General features: G+C 53.4%; 1 protein-coding gene across 1 annotated transcript; it reads right to left on the reverse strand.

Annotated features, from left to right (window-relative positions):
• Nucleotides 1-11117: 11117 nt before the first annotated feature.
• LOC119958316 (paired immunoglobulin-like type 2 receptor alpha) lies at nt 11118-19152 on the reverse strand. The gene is made up of 4 exons (XM_038786754.1): nt 19110-19152; nt 15841-16209; nt 13895-14086; nt 11118-12120 (listed from the first exon to the last, which is right to left on the reverse strand). The coding sequence occupies exons 1-4, from the start codon at nt 19150-19152 to the stop codon at nt 12062-12064; spliced, it is 663 nt and encodes a 220-aa protein (XP_038642682.1). The 3' UTR covers nt 11118-12061.
• Between the last annotated feature and the right edge of the window lie 390 nt (nt 19153-19542).

The following is a 19542-nucleotide window of genomic DNA, read 5'->3' on the forward strand; positions in this document are numbered from 1 at the left end:
GCCGGCGGGGTGGGGGGGGGGGGAATCTCCCCACGGGTCGGTGTCAGACCCGGCCCACAGGAAGGGGCTTGTGACTCCCGCTCCCAGCCCCTCTGTGCAGGAGGCCCTCAGGGTAGGGGCCGTGGTTAATTCACCTCCAGCTGCTTCAGCTGTGACCTTCTCTCCAACGTGAGGTCAGGCGTGGGGATTGGTCGCCGATGGCCGCACAATGGTCAGCACCTCGGATCCTGATGGCGAAGCCACCGGCTGGCTGCACAACTGGAGGGCATCAGGCCTGGGCGGGCAAGTGGCAAATAATGTTCCGCACAAGTGTCAGGCAATCACCACCTTTAATAAACCCGAGACTAACCATCTTCTCTTAACATTCAACAGCCTGTCCACGGCTAAATCCCCCCCCCCCTCGCCCCCCCTCCCCTCCCCCCGCCCCTCCCCCAGCTACTAATACCCTGGGTGTTACCATTGACCAGAATCTAAACTGAACCAGTCACAGTAACAATGTGGCTACAGGAGCAGGTCAGAGGCTGGGAATCCTGCGGAGAGTAACTCACCTCCTGACCCCCCCCCCCCCCCCCCCCCCCACCAACCCCCCTCCCCAAAGCCTGTCCACCATCTACAAGCCACAAGTCAGGAGTCTGATGGAAAGGGCAGCACGGTGGCACAGTGGTTAGCCCTGTTGCCTCACGGCACCAAGGTCCCAGGTTCGATCCCGGCTCCGGGTCTCTGTCTGTGTGGTGTTTGCACATCCCGTGTTTGCGTGGATTTTGCTCCCACAACCCGAAAGATGTGCAGGATAGGTGATTTGGCCACGCTGAATTGCCCCTGAATTGGGAAAAAAAATCGGGTACTCTAAATTTGATTAAAAAAGGAGTGTGATGGAATACTCTCCACTTGCCTGGATGAGCGCAGCTCCAGCAACACTCAAGAAGCTCCACACCATCCAGGACAAAGCAGCCCCGCTTGATTGGCTCCCCATCCACAAACATTCACTCCCTCCACCACCGACGCACAGTGGCAGCCGTGTGTACCGTCTACAAGATGCCCCGCAGCAACTCACCAAGGCTACTTCGAAAGAAGTTTCGAGACGAGAGTGTTCGACAATCAGCCAAGATAAGTGCTGCAGGCGTGTGGGAACCCCACCCCCTGCGTGTTCCCCTCCGAGTCACTCACCCCCCCCCCCCCCCCCCGACTGGGAAATATATCGGCCGTTCCTTCTCTGTCGCTGGGGCAAAATGCTGGAACCCCCTCCCTAACAGCACAGTGGGAGTACCTACTCCACATGCATTGCAGTGGCTCAGAAAGGCTGGTCATGCACCTTTCGAAGCTCAATATGGGATGGGCAATAAATATTGGCCAAGCCAGCGATGCTCACAGTACACGAGTGAAAATTGTAACAATTCAGTGTCCATCCTTCCGAAATATTGGAATTCCTGATTGCCGCCCAGTTCGGTTGACTTGGGATTTTTCCTCCTTTAATTTTGTATCCTCAATTTCAGATTCTCCCGATCAAAGGGTCAGGGAAGAGACCCAAAGGGAGACAAGTGGATCAAAGTGAAGTTACCGTGACTGATGTAAACAGTTGTATCTCCTGGTGAACTGGGCTCGACAAAACCACAGGATCGCACATTATCTCACAGCGGATCCACATCCCCAACAGGCCAGACTTTCCTCACCCAGCAGCTGCCTTCGCCCTTTGAAGTAGACACTGTAGACTGTTTGCTCCAGCACAGAATTTACACAGACTTGGTCAACATTCTGGAACTCACTCCCTAACAGCACTGAGGGTGTACCTACAACACATGGACTGCAGCGGTGCAAGAGGGCAACTCACCACCATCGTCATAGGGATGGGCAATGCAGGCCCAGCCGGTGATGCCCACATTCTGAGAAAGAATGTAAAGTCAGGCCCCGTTCACTCAGTGAATAAATTCTATTTGCTGCACACTTCTGTGGTCGAATAGCCTGTTTGCTGGGCAGCACGGTGGCGCAGTGGTTAGCACTGCGGCCTCACGGCGCCGAGGACCCGGGTTCCATCCCGGCCCTGGGTCACTGTCCGTGTGGATTTTGCACATTCTCCCCGTGTCTGCGTGGGTCTCACCCCCACAACCCAAAGATGTGCAGGGTAGGTGGATTGGCCACACTAAAAATGCCCCCTAATTAGAATTTATTTTTTTAAGTAGCCTGTTGGCTGTTACATAAAGTCCAGGCCCAGGATCAGGTACTTCTCCTGTGTGAGGGCCCCTTATTCCACAGCGCCACCCCGCCCTCTTCAATCATTCATGATCCCTTCCCATTTCCATATTCACCAGCCGATTCACCAAACAATCCCAATGTTGGCCATCTGCCTTGACACCAGCTACAGCAGGAAGAGGGACTGCAGCTGGTGTTAAAGCAGAGGCTCAGTGAGATTCTTCAGGACAATTAGTCACCAGAACAATCACTTGGTGCCGGGCGAGTGGCTGCAATGAGATTGTCACATTTACAGAACAATTCATCTCCGAAAACGATCACGCCCACCGACAGCACCTGGCTGCCATCGGCGTGAGAAACGTACACCGTGTAGGTCATTAATGCTTAGAGCGGCAACGATACAATGCCATGTTAGTTGGAACTGGCCCGTCTGGGTATCCCGCCTTGGCAGAGTGCCAATGTTATTGTAACGGCATTGTGAAATATTGTTAACCCGACAGGGCAATATGGCATTAGTTATTCAGAGCACCGTACAGACCATGACACTGATTTCAGGGACTGCCTCATCCTCAGTAACATGTTCTCCGCATCGCACCATCGGTGCATGGTGACAGTTCATTCGTATTTGGGGAAAAGCTGAATGCTTGCGATTAAAATAAGCTGCTTAAGATCTTTCCCATTTTGTCGAAGCATCAGAAGATTTTCTCTTGCTTGGGTGTATGATATTATTCAATATAATTATTTTGTGCAAAGTGTGTAATCGTATTTATTTTATCCACAATCTCATGGGGTCGAAAGATCAAATGAGTGCCGAGCGACAAAGCGGAATCATTGAACAACATGGACCGTCATTGGCAGTGAGAAGTGTTGGAGCCCTCAGGGGTCTCTGTGCCGCACAACTCCTCAAGAGACCAGACCACAAGGATCGAATATTCAGAACTGTATCTGTGTTTTCTTGATCAGCAAGTCTAAAGACTCTGCTGTTTCTCACCACAACATATTTCCAACATCTGATGTGCGTCACATTATCACAATACCTCAACCATTCAAAAACCTAATAAAAATATGAAGATAGAGCGGGGTAATAGGTAGGTGCAGAAACAGACAAGGCCAAAGTCAGTGGAAAAAACTCTTGAGAATCATATGCAGCGTCAAGCAGGTCACTGATTAACTCCACATTCCCGTCCAGGCAATTTCACCCACAAATCCTGCTCCGTAATGTTCTTTACACAAATATAATTGGAACTCCAACCGTGATTCCATCCTCGATTGACAACATAATTATGGATGAGAAAGGCCATCTAGCCGAGCTCATCTCATCCATCAAAATGATACATGAACAGATGTGTTGGGAACAGGAGGAGGCCAATCAGCCCCTCTTGGCTGCTGTGCCTTTTGATAACATTTCCCACGTTATACCAGTGAGCACAGTTCGAAAGTGCTTCACTGACCTTGAAGTGAGTTGGGTCGTGGCAAAAGGTTCCTCTTCCCCTTTTACGTTAATGACCCTCTCCCCTGCCAATCAGGTAACTATCAGCCCCCCAGGAAATCCGTATATTGAATCGTTACTCTGACGTGTCCAGTGAAAATTGCTATATGGTCCAAAAACTGAATACGGAATTAATTCAAGAACTGGATTGTTTCCCCTTTCCCCCCGGAGCTGTTATTGATACTGTCCAGGATTCTCAGTTGAGGAGGCAAAGTGTTCCCACCGGGAGTGAATATTGTGCGATTCATGTTTCCATTGGGGGCATTGTTCCTTCCACGATTCAGGACGTGCAAATTAACCCGCTCTCTGCCCGTGAGAATTTGATGCAATTACCAGCCCAGCGGGAGGGGTAATCGCTGGGCTGGAATTAGCGAGAAAGAGGCTGACAAGCACGCTAGCACAGTGGTTAGCACTGTGGCTTCACAGATCCAGGGTCCCAGGTTCGATTCCCGGCTTGGGTCACTGTCTGTGCGGAGTCTGCACATCCTCCCCGTGTGTGCGTGGGTTTCCTCCGGGTGCTCCGGTTTCCTCCCACAGTCCAAAGATGTGCAGGTTAGGTGGATTGGCCATGATAAATTACCCTTCGTGTCCAGAAAGGTTAAGTGGGGTTACGGAGATAAAGGGCGGCGGCGAAGGGCTGTTTAGCACAGGGCTAATTCGCTGGCTTTGAAAGCAGACCAAGGCAGGCCAGCAGCACGGTTCGATTCCCGTACCAGCCTCCCCGAATAGGCGCCGGAATGTGGCGACTAGGGGCTTTTTACAGTAACTTCATTTGAAGCCTACTCGTGACAATAAGCAATTTTCAAGTAGGGTGCTCGTTCCAAGGGCCGGTGCAGACTCGATGGGCTGAATGGCCTCCTTCTGGACTGTAAATTCTATGTTTCTATAAGCTGGAGCTGTTTTTAAGCCCTCCACTCACCTCACACTCACTGCAGCCACCAAGACGGATCAGAGAGGGCCTGGCCCCAGATTTCGGGAGTCTGAGGTGGAGCCTCAGCTCCCTGTCAGTGAGGAGAGGAGGGACTCCCTCTTCCCCAGGGTGGGCCGCAGACTCAAGCCCACCCTCCTGAACAGCGTCTGGGAGGAGGCGGCAGAGGCCGTCAATGCAGCCAGCCTCACCTAGAGGAGACAGCTGCTGATCCTGAGGGGTGGAGGGGGTCACTGGTGAGGCCTCTGGCCTGACAGGGGCGGAGAACCAGGGAGGGTTCCAAAGGCCGCGGGGCCGGTGCCCCTCTGCTTAGGGTGGGCTCTGCTGATTCGCCGCTTGCTCTGCCGTGGGACAGCGCTTCTGAGGGCGGCCAACACCTGGTGGGCCCCTGATTGAGCTTGGCCACGCCCATCCACTGGCTGATACCGCTGGGGTATGGGGGTGTCCAGAGGGGGCGGCCTGGGTGGGCTGTCCCGTCACCAGAGGCCCTCTGAACATTTACAGGACACAGTTAGCAGTCGGCAATATTGAATTCGGGGCAATGAGAGTTTAGAGAGAGAAGGAGTGGAGAGAGGTGGTGGTGAGTGTCATAATAGACACATCAGTATATGATGGTGCAGAGACACACACTGACTGACCAATCAACACACACAACACAGCAGCCAATCACCAGTTAGGGCACGGTCACTATAAAGCCAGAGAGCACTATTTTTCCCGTTCATTTGGGATGCAGCCTCTGAGACAGACAGAGCCCGTGATCAGTACACCAAACATCCACCATGTGCTAGCAGCATAGGTTGGTCAGGTGAGGCATAGGTCTTCAGTCAATCAACCATAGGGCGCAATTCTCCGCTCCCCACGCCGGGTGGGAGAATCGCGAGAGGGCCGCTTTGGCACACCTGCGATTCTCCCACGCCCCCCAAAATGGCGGGTCGCGTTTGGCGACACGCCGCTCGGGGAATCGCCGCTCGCCTTTTTTCCCGGTGACCGGCGGTTCTCCGGCCCGGATGGGCCAAGCGGCCTGATGACCCCGACGGGTTCACGCCGGCGGCAACCACACCTGGTCGCTGCCGACGTGAACATCGCGCGGCAGGTAGGTGTGGGGCCTGTGGGGGGGCGGAGAGGGGATCGAGCACCACGGGGGCGTGCTCGTGAGGTGACTGGCCCGTGATCGGTGCCCACCGATCGTCGGGCCGGCGTCTCTGAGAGACGCGCTCTTTCCCCTCCGCCGCCCCGCAAGATCAAGCCGCCACGTCTTGCGGGGCAGCGGAGGGGAAGACGGCAACCGCGCATGCGCGGGTTGGAGCTGGCAAGCGTCAAGGCCCGGTGGCCGAGTTTCTCGCAGTGCCGCTCCTAGCCCCTCCTGGGGGGTTGGGGGGGGGGGGGGGGGAGAATAGGGGGCGAGGAGCAGCCTCCGACGCCGGAATGAAACACTCCGAGTTTCACTCCGGCATCGGCCGTTGCGGAGAATCGCGCCCGAGGTGTCGACCCACAGTGCAAGTATGTTTAACAGCTCTTAGTTAAATAAAATAGAATTGTACTATTACAAGTGGTGGTAGCCTGTCTATGTTACTGCTATGGGAAACGCAGCCTCCACAGATCCCGAGTACCCAACACGTCTGTGAGTTAGAGTTGGGTGTCGTTAATGTCGGTGTGAAAATTGACGCCCTGTTTTTGGCTGATGCGGCCAATGGGGCAGCGTGTCGGTGAGAAATTGGGGAGGGGGGGGTTCAAGGGTCGGTCCTCGGGGGACACCAAACTTATAGGTGAGGGAACAGGAGGAGAAGCCATTGCAAGTGATTCTCCGGCTCCAGTTGGAGAGATGGTTTGGGGGGGTGGGGCGGGGGGGCGGGGAGTGGGTTCTGTCGCGGAGAGGGATGTAAATCTGGCCCGGGAATGGGAGCCGGGGGGAGCAGCTGGACACCAGTGGGGGAGGGTGTTGGAGGAGGATGGTGAGGTCGAGCGTGACAGAGTCAGCAGACAGGTGGAGGAGGAGGAGAAGTTCGAAGTTCGGGCCCTGAGGTAAATATTAATATTGACTAGTCAGGACAACACCTCAGTTACATTATTGACATAATTGCAACCTCTGAAGCCCCAAATAATTAAAATCAACAATTCCACCTGGAGAATCCATCACTGATAAACAATGGACTAAATTCCTCGAAGTATAAAATGTAAGTTTGCCTGGTGGCAGCCGAGCTTGAGGAGATCTGACTCAGGCCTCCGCTCACTCCTTGATCAGGCCTAACCTCACTGCTAAGCCAGAGGCTGGATTTAATGGATGTTTCTGACCCGACAAATAAACACATTATTGATCCTTGTCTTCGCGCTGGCTTTGTTTGGGAATGTTTCGAAGATCAAACATTATTTTTCCATTTTGTCACCAACAACCGCAAGGTTTAGCTCTGCAGCCATGGACCTCGAGGGTAGGGCAGCACGTTAGCACAGTGGTTAGCACTGTGGCTTCACAGCGCCGGGATCCCGGGTTCGTTTCCCGTCTTGGGTCACTGTCTGCGCGGGGCTTGCACGTTCTCCCCCGTGTGTCTGCGTGGGTTTCCTCCGCGTGCTCCACTGCGCCGCCGACTCCCCACGGCAGGGTTCGCAATCCAGAGAGCCAGGGTGATGCTGTGGGGACCCGGGGTCGAATCGCAGCGAGGCAGAGGGTGGAATTTACCGGCCTGCTCGTGCCCGGCTTGGTGAGCGGGCACAGGGCGGTGGGCAGGGTCAGCTGCTTACAGACGTTGGCCCCGGTGGTTGGTGGATCTGCACCGGGCAGCAGATGGCACAGGTTGGCATCCTGCAAAGTGAGCCTTGGTACGTCACAGGCGAGCGCTGGACGGTCCCGTGGAGAGGGGGGAGGGAAGTCGCTCAAAGTCAATGAGGGGGAGGGTCAGGATCCACAAAAGTCCCGGGGACGTCTACATAAAGGGCCGGATTCTCCGGTTTCCCAGCCAGGTGTTTCCCGCCGGAGCGGCGTTCGCTGGTGGTGGGATTCTCGACTCTCGCCGCTTGTCAACGGGGTTTCCCGTCGAAGCCACCCCACGCCATCGGGAACAGGGCCGGAGAATTCCAGCCTCAACGTTTGAGAAGGGGTTGGGATTACAACGTAAATAAGGGTAGTCTCCAGGGTGATCCCGGGGGATGGGGGGCGGGGGGAGAGAGAGAAGAGAGGGCGGGTGGTCGAGGGGGCTGACGGAAGCAATGAACGTGGGAAGTGAACGTGGCTGAAAATGGAGGAGTTGCCCGGGGAAAGGGTCAGAGGGATTGTGGGAAGCGGCGACGGCTGCAGTTTCGGGCAGATTGAAGGGACGCCCGAATAATAATCAGCTCAAGACCCGCAGGTCACGATTCTGCTGAGATCTGTTAGCATGGGTCAAAGGTCAATTGAAGAATTTTGACATCATGGAACACATTTGTGTGAGACTATTGAGGCTTGGGGTGAAATCATTTAATTTCCTCAGGGAGGCAGGTTAAGGGGATCGAACAATTAAGGAGCCACAGCCGCTCCACAGGTGGGACAAGCTCGAGACAAGGCTCCAGATTATCGTTTCAATGGCCTTGGCTTTCAGGCCTCAACACCCACAGACATTAAATTGTCGCTAGGCCGGGATAGTCTCTATGGTAACGGCTGACAGTAGGCTGACCGTGGGTGAGAACACATGTCTGCATTGGCCCCGATCGAAGCCTCTTTGGGAATGTGGAGTCAAGCCACCATTTTCAGCTGCTCCACCCCACCCCCCGGTCACCATGGAGACACTCGTTAGCATCACCAGCTGTCTCCTCCAGGTGAGGCTGGCAGCGCTGACGGCCTCTGCCGCCTCCTCCCAGACGCTGTTCAGCAGGGCGGGCTTGAGTCTGCGGCCCACCCTGGGGAAGAGGGTGTCCCTCCTCTCCTCACTGACAGGGAGCTGGGGCTCCACCTCAGACTCCCGAAACCTGGGGCCAGGTCCTCTCGGATCCATCTTGGCGGCTGCAGTGAATGTGCGTTGAGTGCAGCGCTTAAAAACAGCTCCAGTTTGTCAGCCACTTTCTCGCTAATTCCAGCCCAGCGGTTACCCTGCCCACTGGGCTGTGAATTGCTTCAAATTCACACGGGTAGAGAGCTGGTCAATGTGCATGTCTCGAATCGCGGAAGGAACAATGCCCCCAATGGAAACCTGAATCGCACAATATTCACTCCCGGTGTGAACACTTTGCCTCCTCAACTGAGAATCCTGGACAGTATCAATAACAGCTCCGGGGGGGGGGGGGGGGAAACAATCCAGTTCTTGAAGTCCGTTCTCAGTTTTTGGACCACATCACAAGTTTCTTTTATCATGTCAGAGTAACGATTCAATGTACGGATTTCCTGAGCTGCTGGTCGTTGCCTGATTGGCGGGGGAGAGGATCATTAGCATCAAAGGGGCAGAAGCCTTTGTGGTATATTGTGGCCTGATGTCAGAGAAGTCAGAATGGTATGGTTGTATGAGCTACAGAGTTGCATGGTTTTGGAAATGTAGTGATTTCTTTGGAGCCACTTTTCTCATGAGGGTTGCTTGCTCCGTGATTAATTATCTTGAGAGAATTCAGCACTGGATCTCTGATTTCAGCTTCACTACTCGAGGGGCTCAATGGCCTCCTCCTGTTCCGAATACATCTCTTCATGTGTCATTCTGATGGATGAGACGAGCTCGGCTAGATGGCCTTTCTCATCCACGATCACCTTCCAAATCGAGGATGGAATCACGGATAGAGTTCTGTTTGTTTTGTGGCTGAAGAACGTTATGGAGCAGAATTTGTGGGTGAAATTACCTGGACAGGAATGCATAATGACCTCAGGCTTAATCAGTAGCAAGTTTTACACAGCATATGATTCTCACGTGTTTTTCCATTGACTTTGATCTTGCCTGTTTCTGCACTTACTTATTACCCCGCTCTATCTTCATATTTTTATTGGGTTTTTGAATGGTTGTAACATTGTGAAAATGTGTTCCACATATTGGAAATATGTTGCAGGGAGAAGCAGCAGAGTTTTCAGACTTGTGGATCACGAAAACACAGATACAGCTGTGAAACATTCAGGGCGAAATTCTCCGCCCCCCACGACGGGTGGGAGAATAGCGGGAGGGCCTTCCCGACATTTTTGCCGCCCTCCCGCTATTCTCCCACCCCCCCCCCCTGCCGAAGTCCCGACCCGAATCGCTGCCGCCGTTTTTTTTACGGCCGGCAGCGATTCTCAGCTGTTAGATGGGCCGAAGTCCCAGCCCTTTCCGCCGTTTTTACGAACGGCAAACACACCTGGTTTTGCCGTTCGTAAAAACGGCGTCACAAACTCGCTATTAATAACCATGGCACCGATTGGCACGGCAGTACCACGGCCGTGCCAAGGGTGCCATGGGCCCGCGATCGGTGGGCACCGATCGCGGGCAGCGGGCCCGATGCCCGCGCACTACTTGTCCTTCCGCCGCCCCGCAGTATCCATTCGCGGGGCGGCTGAGGGGCAACCCGGCCCGCGCATGCGCGGGTTTCGCGCAAATACGCGATGACGTCACCCGCGCATGCGCGGGTTGGAGTCTTCCAAACTGCGCATGCGCGGCTGACGTCATATGACGCGTCAGCCGGCGCTAACTCCGGCAAGCGGGCTTAACGATTTTCGTTAAGCCCGTCTTGCCGGAGCCTACGGCGTCGGGCTGCTAGCCCGGGTTTTACGGCAGCTTTACGATTTCTCCCGTTTTGGGAGAATCTCGCCCTCAATCCTTGTGGTTTGACTTATTAAGAAGTGAAATGAAATGAAAATCGCTTATTGGCACGAGTAGGCTTCAAGTTACTGTGAAATGCCCCTAGTCGCCACATTCCGGCACCTGTTCGAGGAGGCTGTTACGGGAATCGATCCGTGCTGCTGGCCTGCTTCGGTCTGCTTTCAAAGCCAGCAATTTAGCCCAGTTGTGCCGCACAGAGACACCTGAGGGCTCCAACACTTCTCACTGCCAATGACGGTCCATGTTGTTCAATAATTCCGCTTTGTCGCTCGGCACTCATTTGATCTTTCGATCCCATGAAATTGTGGATAAAATAAATATGATTACACACTTTGCGCAAAATAATTATATTGAATAATATCATACACCCAAGGAAGAAAAATTCTTTTGATTCTTCGACAGAATGGGAAAGATCTTAAGCAGCTTATCTTAATGGCAAGCATTCAGCTTTTCCCCAAATACGAATGAACTGTCACCGGGCATCGATGGTGCAATGCGGAGAACATGTTACTGAGGATGAGGCAGTCACTGAAATCAGTGTCATGGTCTGCACGGTGCTCTGAATAACTAATGCCATATTGCCCTGTCGGGTTAACAATATTTCACAATGCCGTTACAATAACATTGGCACTCTGCCAAGGCGGGATACCCAGACGGGCCAGTTCCAACTAACACGGCATTTGTATCGTTGCCGCTCTAAGCATTAATGACCTACGCGGTGTATGTTCCTCACGGCAATGGCAGCCAGGTGCTGTCGGTGGGCCTGATCGTTTTCGGAGATGAATTGTTTTGTAAATGTGACAATCTCATTGCAGCCACTCGCCCGGCACCAAGTGATTGTTCTGGTGACTAATTGTCCTGAAGAATCTCACTGAGCCTCTGCTTTAACACCAGCTGCAGTCCCTCTTCCTGCTGTAGCTGGTGTCAAGGCAGATGGCCAACATTGGGATTGTTTGGTGAATCGGCTGGTGAATATGGAAATGGGAAGGGATCATGAATGATTGAAGGGGGCGGGGTGGCGCTGTGGAATAAGGGGTCCTCACACAGGAGAAGTACCTGATCCTGGGCCTGGACTTTATGTAACAGCAAACAGGCTACTTAAAAAAAGAAATTCTAATTAGGGGGCATTTTTAGTGTGGCCAATCCACCTACCCTGCACATCTTTGGGTTGTGGGGGTGAGACCCACGCAGACACGGGGAGAATGTGCAAACTCCACACGGACAGTGACCCAGGGCCGGGATGGAACCCGGGTCCTTGGCGCCGTGAGGCCGCAGTGCTAACCACTGTGCCACCGTGCTGCCCAGCAAACAGGCTATTCGACCACAGAAGTGTGCAGCAAATAGAGTTTATTCACTGAGTGAACGGGGCCTGACTTTACATTCTTTCTCAGAATGTGGGCATCACCGGCTGGGCCTGCATTGCCCATCCCTATGACGATGGTGGTGAGTTGCCCTCTTGCACCGCTGCAGTCCATGTGTTGTAGGTACACCCTCAGTGCTGTTAGGGAGTGAGTTCCAGAATGTTGACCAAGTCTGTGTAAATTCTGTGCTGGAGCAAACAGTCTACAGTGTCTACTTCAAAGGGCGAAGGCAGCTGCTGGGTGAGGAAAGTCTGGCCTGTTGGGGATGTGGATCCGCTGTCAGATAATGTGCGTTCCTGTGGTTTTGTCGAGCCCAGTTCACCAGGAGATACAACTGTTTACATCAGTCACGGTAACTTCACTTTGATCCACTTGTCTCCCTTTGGGTCTCTTCCCTGACCCTTTGATCGGGAGAATCTGAAATTGAGGATACAAAATTAAAGGAGGGAAAATCCCAAGTCAACCGAACTGGGCGGCAACCAGGAATTCCAATATTTCACAAGGATGGACACTGAATTGTTACAATTTTGACTCGTGTACTGTGAGCATCGCTGGCTTGGCCAATATTTATTGCCCATCCCATATTGAGCTTCGAAAGGTGCATGACCAGCCTTTCTGAGCCACTGCAATGCATGTGGAGTAGGTACTCCCACTGTGCTGTTAGGGAGGGAGTTCCAGCATTTTGACCCAGCGACAGTGAAGGAACGGCCGATATGTTTCCCAGTCGGGGGGGGGGGGGGGGGGGAGTGACTCGGAGGGGAACACGCAGGGGGTGGGGTTCCCACACGCCTGCAGCACTTATCTTGGCTGATAGTCGAACACTCTCGTCTCGAAACTTCTTTCGAAGTAGCCTTGGTGAGTTGCTGCGGGGCATCTTGTAGACGGTACACACGGCTGCCGCTGTGCGTCGGTGGGGGAGGGAGTGAATGTTTGTGGATGGGGAGCCAATCAAGCGGGGCTGCTTTGTCCTGGATGGTGTGGAGCTTCTCGAGTGTTGTTGGAGCTGCGCTCATCCAGGGAAGTGGAGAGTATTCCATCACACTCCTTTTTTTATTAACTTTACAGCATCCAATTATTTTTTCCCAATCCAGGGGCAATTCAGCGTGGCCAAATCACCTATCCTGCGCATCTTTTGGGTCGTGGGGGCGAAAACCCACGAAAACACGGGGCGAATGTGCAAACTCCACACGGACAGAGACCCGGAGCCGGGATCGAACCTGGGACCTTGGTGCCGTGAGGCAACAGGGCTAACCACTGTGCCACCGTGCTGCCCTTCCCATCACACTCCTGACTTGTGGCTTGTAGATGGTGGACAGGCTTTGGGTAGGGGGGTTGGGGGGGGGGGGGGGGGGGGTCAGGAGATGAGTTACTCTCCGCAGGATTCCCGGCCTCTGACCTGCCCTGGGAGCCACATTGTTACTGTGACTGGTTCAGATTAGATTCGGGTCAATGGTAACACCCAGGGTATTAGTAGCTGGGGGAGGGGAGGGGGGGCGAGGGGGGGGGGCGGATTTAGCCGTGGACAGGCTGTTGAATGTTAAGAGAAGATGGTTAGTCTCGGGTTTATTAGAGGTGGTGATTGCTGACACTTGTGCGGAACATTATTTGCCACTTGCCCGCCCAGGCCTGAATGCCCTCCAGGTTGTGCAGCCAGCCGGTGGCTTCGCCATCAGGATCCGAGGTGCTGACCATTGTGCGGCCATCGGCGACCAATCCCCACGCCTGACCTCACGTTGGAGAGAAGGTCACAGCTGAAGCAGCTGGAGGTGAATTAACCACGGCCCCTACCCTGAGGGCCTCCTGCACAGAGGGGCTGGGAGCGGGAGTCACAAGCCCCTTCCTGTGGGCCGGGTCTGACACCGACCCGTGGGGAGATTCCCCCCCCCCCCCCCCCCGCCGGCCCCGATTCCCATTGACCCAACCTTCCCGGGGTCTCCTTGATGTCACACTCGGCCAAATGCTGCCTTGATGTCAAGGCCGGTGACGCGCCCTCACCTCTGGAGTTCAGCTCTTCTGTCCGTGTTTGAACCGAGGTTGTAATGACATCCGGGAGGTTGTCATACGGAGACTCTGATTGGACACTGCGAGGGGCCTGGGTTTGACCCCGGGGACCCTGACTCGCCTTTTTAAACAAAACGTTGGTTTATGGATAGAACAGGAAAGGTGGAGGAAGTCAGAGATGGCCGATTACCGGGATCTTGCTGCCTCTTCATCAGATAGATGGCAATCAGCCAGCCGATGGCCAGTATTGCGAGAGCGAGCGAGGACCGGATGATGAGGATCACTCCCGGCTGCAGTTTGTCTCCACGTGCCTCCCTGTCCCGCGATGATGCTGCCGTCGCTGAGGAGATTAACGGGGCCGTTGTGGGTGGCGGTCTCGGCCCTGTGAAACACAGGAATCCACGGCAATGATGTGGGAACAGAAACACGGAACAAAACCGGGAGCGGAGCGACAAACACGGGAAATGGACTCAGGGTGGGGGTGGGGGGACAGCCATTCCCCAAAGACCACCCTGCAGGTTGGCAGTGCCGGACGGCTGTGCAAAGGGACAGTGTCAGAGTGGGGGGGGGGGAGTGTCAGTGTGGGGGGGGAGTGTCAGTGTGGGGGGGAGTGTCAGTGTGGGGGGGGGGGTAGTGTCAGGGTGTGGGGGGAGTGTCAGTGTGGAGGGGGAGTGTCAGTGGGGGGGAGTGTCAGTGTGGGGGGGGAGTGTCAGTGTGGGGGGGGAGTGTCAGTGTGGGGGGGGAGTGTCAGTGTGGGGGGAGTGTCAGTGTGGGGGGAGTGTCAGTGTGGGGGGGAGTGTCAGTGTGGGGGGAGTGTCAGTGTGGGGGGGAGTGTCAGTGTGGGGGGAGTGTCAGTGTGGGGGGGGAGTGTCAGTGTGGGGGGGGAGTGTCAGTGTGGGGGGGAGTGTCAGTGTGGGGGGGAGTGTCAGTGTGGGGGGAGTGTCAGTGTGGGGGGGAGTGTGGGGGGGAGTGTCAGTGTGGGGGGGAGTGTCAGTGGGGGGGAGTGTCAGTGTGGGGGGTAGTGTCAGTGTGGGGGGAGTGTCAGTGTGGGGGGGGAGAGTGTCAGTGTGGGGGGAGTGTCAGTGTGGGGGGGAGTGTCAGTGTGGGGGGGAGTGTCAGTGTGGGGGGAGTGTCAGTGTGGGGGGAGTGTCAGTGTGGGGGGGAGTGTCAGTGTGGGGGGAGTGTCAGTGTGGGGGGGAGTGTCAGTGTGTGGGGGAGTGTCAGTGTGGGGGGGAGTGTCAGTGTGGGGGGGGAGTGTCAGTGTGGGGGGAGTGTCAGTGTGGGGGGAGTGTCAGTGTGGGGGGAGTGTCAGTGTGGGGGGGAGTGTCAGTGTGGAGGGGAGTGTCAGTGTGGGGGGGAGTGTCAGTGTGGGGGGGAGTGTCAGTGTGGGGGGGTAGTGTCAGTGTGGGGGGGGAGTGTCAGTGTGGGGGGGGAGTGTCAGTGTGGAGGGAGTGTCAGTGTGGGGGGGGGAGTGTCAGTGTGGGTGGGGAGTGTCAGTGTGGGGGGGAGTGTCAGTGTGGGGGGGGAGTGTCAGTGTGGAGGGGAGTGTCAGTGTGGGGGGGGAGTGTCAGTGTGGGGGGAGTGTCAGTGTGGGGGGGTAGTGTCAGTGTGGGGGGGAGTGTCAGTGTGGGGGGGGAGTGTCAGTGTGGGGGGGAGTGTCAGTGTGGGGGGGGGAGTGTCAGTGTGGGTGGGGAGTGTCAGTGTGGGGGGGAGTGTCAGTGTGGGGGGGAGTGTCAGTGTGGAGGGAGTGTCAGTGTGGGGGGGAGTGTCAGTGTGGGGGGGTGTGTCAGTGTGGGGGGGGAGTGTCAGTGTGGAGGGGGGAGTGTCAGTGTGGGTGGGGAGTGTCAGTGTGGGGGGGAGTGTCAGTGTGGGGGGGGAGTGTCAGTGTGGGGGGGAGTGTCAGTGTGGGGAGTGTCAGTGTGGGGAGACCCTGGGGAGTACGGGAGGAATCAGAGGGGTTTGGAGATATCGATGCGCTGCAGTGTGGGGGAGATTACTGAGAAAGGGAGGGTTGGATTTGAGGACATTTGAAATAAATTCTTTTAAAAATGAGGCATTGCTGAACTCGAATGTGAGAGCTGGAAAAATGGAGAGTCCAATAGAGAGAGAAATGCAGAGATTGAGAGGAGCGTTTACCGTGTACATTGAGCTGTGTCCCGTAGATGCTTTGCCACATCTCGGCTCCATATCCTGTTATCTCCACACGACAGAAATACAGATTCTGATCACTTTGTTTCAGATGATTTATCCGGATGGTTCCGGTTCTATCTCTATATGGATGTCCCAGGTATTCAATCCGGCCTCGGTAATCAGGGTGAGTGTAACCCTTTGAAACGTTAAATATAAATTCTCCGTGAAATCCACGTCTTCTCCAGGAAATGTAAATCTTTGCTGGATTGTATCGTTCTGGGTAAGTGAATGAACAGGGGATATCGACCGAACTCCCTTCCACAGCCACCAGGAGGCGAGGCTGAGTCACTCTGAAACCATTCCCATTTCCCATCACTGAGGGAGAGGGAAACACAAAATAGTCAATTAGGAAAAAGAGTCAAACTTATCCAATAATAAACCAGCCCCAGAATGCTCACAGAGAAATACAGAAATAACCCCCAAACTGACTCGATTAGATTCCAGTCTGTAACTCACTCCCGGGTATCTGTTATTCTATATATAAACCACCCCGAACCCCTCGATTAGATTCCAGTCTGTAACTCACTCCCGGGTATCTGTTATTCTATATATAAACCACCCCTAACCCCTCGATTAGATTCCAGTCTGTAACTCAGTCCCGGGTATCTGTTATTCTATGTATAAACCACCCCGAACCCCTCGATTAGATTCCTGTCTGTAACTCACTCCCGGGTATCTGTTATTCTATATATAAACCACCCCTAACCCCTCGATTTGATTCCAAGCCGTAACTCAGTCCCGGGTATCTGTTATTCTATGTATAAACCACCCCGAACCCCTCGATTAGATTCCTGTCTGTAACTTACTCACGGGTATCTGTTATTCTATATATAAACCACCCCTGAACCCCTCGATTAGATTCCAGTCTGTAACTCACTCCCGGGTATCCGTTATTCTGTATAAACCACCCCGAACCCCTTGATTAGATTCCTGTCTGTAACTTACTCACGGGTATCTGTTATTCTATATATAAACCACCCCAACACCTCGATTAGATTCCAGTCTGTAACGCACTCCCAGGTATCTGTTATTCTATATATAAACCACCCTGAACCCCTCGATTAGATTCCAGTCTGTAACTCACTCCCGCGTATCTGTTATTCTATATATAAACCATCCCGAACCCCTCGATTAGATTCCAGTCTGTAACTCACTGCCGGGTATCTGTTATTCTACATATAAACCACCCTGAACCCCTCGATTAGATTCCAGTCTGTGACTCACTCCCGGGTATCTGTTATTCTATATATAAACCACCCCAAACACCTCGATTAGATTCCAGTCTGTAACTCACTCCCGGCTATCTGTTATTCTATATATAAACCACCCCGAACCCCTCTATTAGATTCCAGTCTGTAACTCACCCCCGGCTATCTGTTATTCGATATATGAACCCTGGTATGTCCAGGGTTTAAACCTCCAAAGTGTATTATGGAGTTTACCTGACCTATAACGTTTTATGTTGAACTTTGCTAAGATGAGCACACGAGCCTACCCTTTAGCTGTTATTGAACAGTCTTGAACTTTTATCAAAATAAGTTTTACTTGCAGAACTGAGATAATTTTGATATAAACACACTGCAAGATTTTTGAAAATCAATTACAGACATAAAGACGCCCCACAGCGACAGTAATCTGTATATAACACTTAATGAGTTCCCCATTAACTGTTCCAATTCAAAAAAGAAAATTCCATGAACCAAAGACCCCTTTTCACATGCGTGGCCCACTACTCTACACTCTCACTTGAATAAGACGGGCTTTTCCTGAGATTCTGACCCCGTCTCACCAGTAGGTTTAAACCCTTCCAGAAAGCAAACTGTATCTCTTAAGTTATCAAAACAACAGGTAGCTCTAATGAATGGGTTTTTACTGGAACAGATATTTGAAATGAAAATAAAAAGACAGGAACAAAACAATTCTTTACTCCCTCAGTCCACAGCAGTCAAATCTGAAAGCGAAAGCAAAAACAGGTCACAGAGCCACAGCCCGGCTCCACCCACACAATGACATCACTGATGCTAAATGATATGAGGAGAACCTTTCTTAAAGGGACATTCCCTTGGCAATCCCTCGAGTAGATTTCAATTTGTAGCTCAATCCCGGGTCAACAATTTGCTCCCTGCTCACCCTGTCTGTGTCAGTAAATCCCATCCCCACCCCCACATTCTTCACCATCACAGATACCACACCAGGTCACGGCAGTGTTAAACTGACCATTCCCACAACCCCCACATGACTGGAATGAAGATCTCTCGACACCGTCTCAATTTCTGTCTTTGACTTTGAAAATCCGCAGCTCAGTGAATCCCGCCAATGATTTCCTCAACATTCCCCGTCCATCCCTCCTTATTCACTTTCCACCCTCCACACTCCTCAAATGATTCCCCCCAAATCTACCGCCCCGTGACCTGTCCCACTCCCAGACCGGCTCATCCTCTATCCCCCCCACCCCTCGTGCTCGCTGACCTACACTGGCTCTCACTCCACCAACACCTGTTTGAAACTTTCATCCGGATCGTTAAGCTGCCCATTCCATCCATCATACCCTCCCCTCCCTTTCTCTCTATCAGCTCCAACCCTACAGCCCTCCGAGATCTCGGCGTTCCTGATGATGCACTCTCCAAGGCATCTTTCACTGCCTTTTCTCCAACGCGTCTAAAACTCTCGCACCCCCCCTCCACCTCTCTGTAACGTCTCAGAAATCTCCAAGTTCTCCTCCAGCTCTGGTCTCTTGTGTAACCCTCCCATCCAACATTAGGGGCTGTACCTTCAGCTCCCTCAGCCCTAAGCTTTGTCGATCATTCCCTCATCCTCATCACCTCTCCCTCTCTATCTCTCCTCCTCAATATCCACGTCAACACAAATCTCTTTCACCACTTGTTGACTTACTCAACCTCTTATCTGATTAGGCTTCCTCCCCCTTTTATGAAGATGGATCTGTGAGCTCCTTGGGAAGATTTCCTTTGTTAGAGTTGCGTTTGCTGCTGCTGATGTGGTCGTCCCATATCTAATCTTCAACCTGGGTGTGCATCACATCGGTGCCACTTTGATCGAACTTCGATAAGGTGAAAAGCCAGGAGCAGTTTTGGGATGTTCCTCAGGATTCAGTGTCCTGTGGAGGGGCTGGTGGGTGACGGGTTGGAGGGGGAAGGTTGTGGGATGTGGCCTGGGGACAGGGCAGGAAATTGGAAAATAAGACAGGGTTTACTCACCGATAGAGAGGTACAGAAGGATCAGGCGGAGGGCAGAGTCCATTGTTGCTCCTCTCCTCACTCTGTGAGGATAGTGATAAACACCGAGAGGTTCTGCTTTTCTCTTTCCTGTTTCTCAACTTTTGCATCTGCCCCCGCTAAGGAAACCTTCTCTTCACATCAACCCCCTCTCCATTTCTCAGATCTGACCTCCGAACTTCCTCCCAAGGAACAGCTAACCACCGAACGCACAAAAGGCAAATTAACGTTGAAAGATGTTGAAATCTTCGGCGTAAATGAGTGACGTCCATCACTACGTTGGCCGAGAGTTTACACGGAATTGGCGTGACTAATGTGGGGCGCAGAGGTGAATTGACCTGAACTGGAGCGTAAGTTTGAGGAATGTCCGGCATAAAACGTGTGGGGAAGACAGTGAGGAACTCCAAGAGGACAG

The sequence above is a fragment of the Scyliorhinus canicula genome, chromosome 29, assembly GCF_902713615.1.
Source record: "Scyliorhinus canicula chromosome 29, sScyCan1.1, whole genome shotgun sequence".
NCBI classification, from domain to species: Eukaryota; Metazoa; Chordata; class Chondrichthyes; order Carcharhiniformes; family Scyliorhinidae; genus Scyliorhinus; species Scyliorhinus canicula.

Excerpts from the sequence above, each read along its gene's own strand:
- LOC119958316 (XM_038786754.1), bottom strand. The coding sequence starts at position 19,152 with ATGGACTCTGCCCTCCGCCTGATCCTTCTGTACCTCTCTATCG. Across the intron at positions 16,210-19,109 it reads CCTTCTGTACCTCTCTATCG|TGATGGGAAATGGGAATGGT; the intron begins GTGAGTAAACCC and ends CCTCTCCCTCAG. Across the intron at positions 12,121-13,894 it reads GAAGAGGCAGCAAGATCCCG|ATTCTCCCGATCAAAGGGTC; the intron begins GTAATCGGCCAT and ends CCTCAATTTCAG.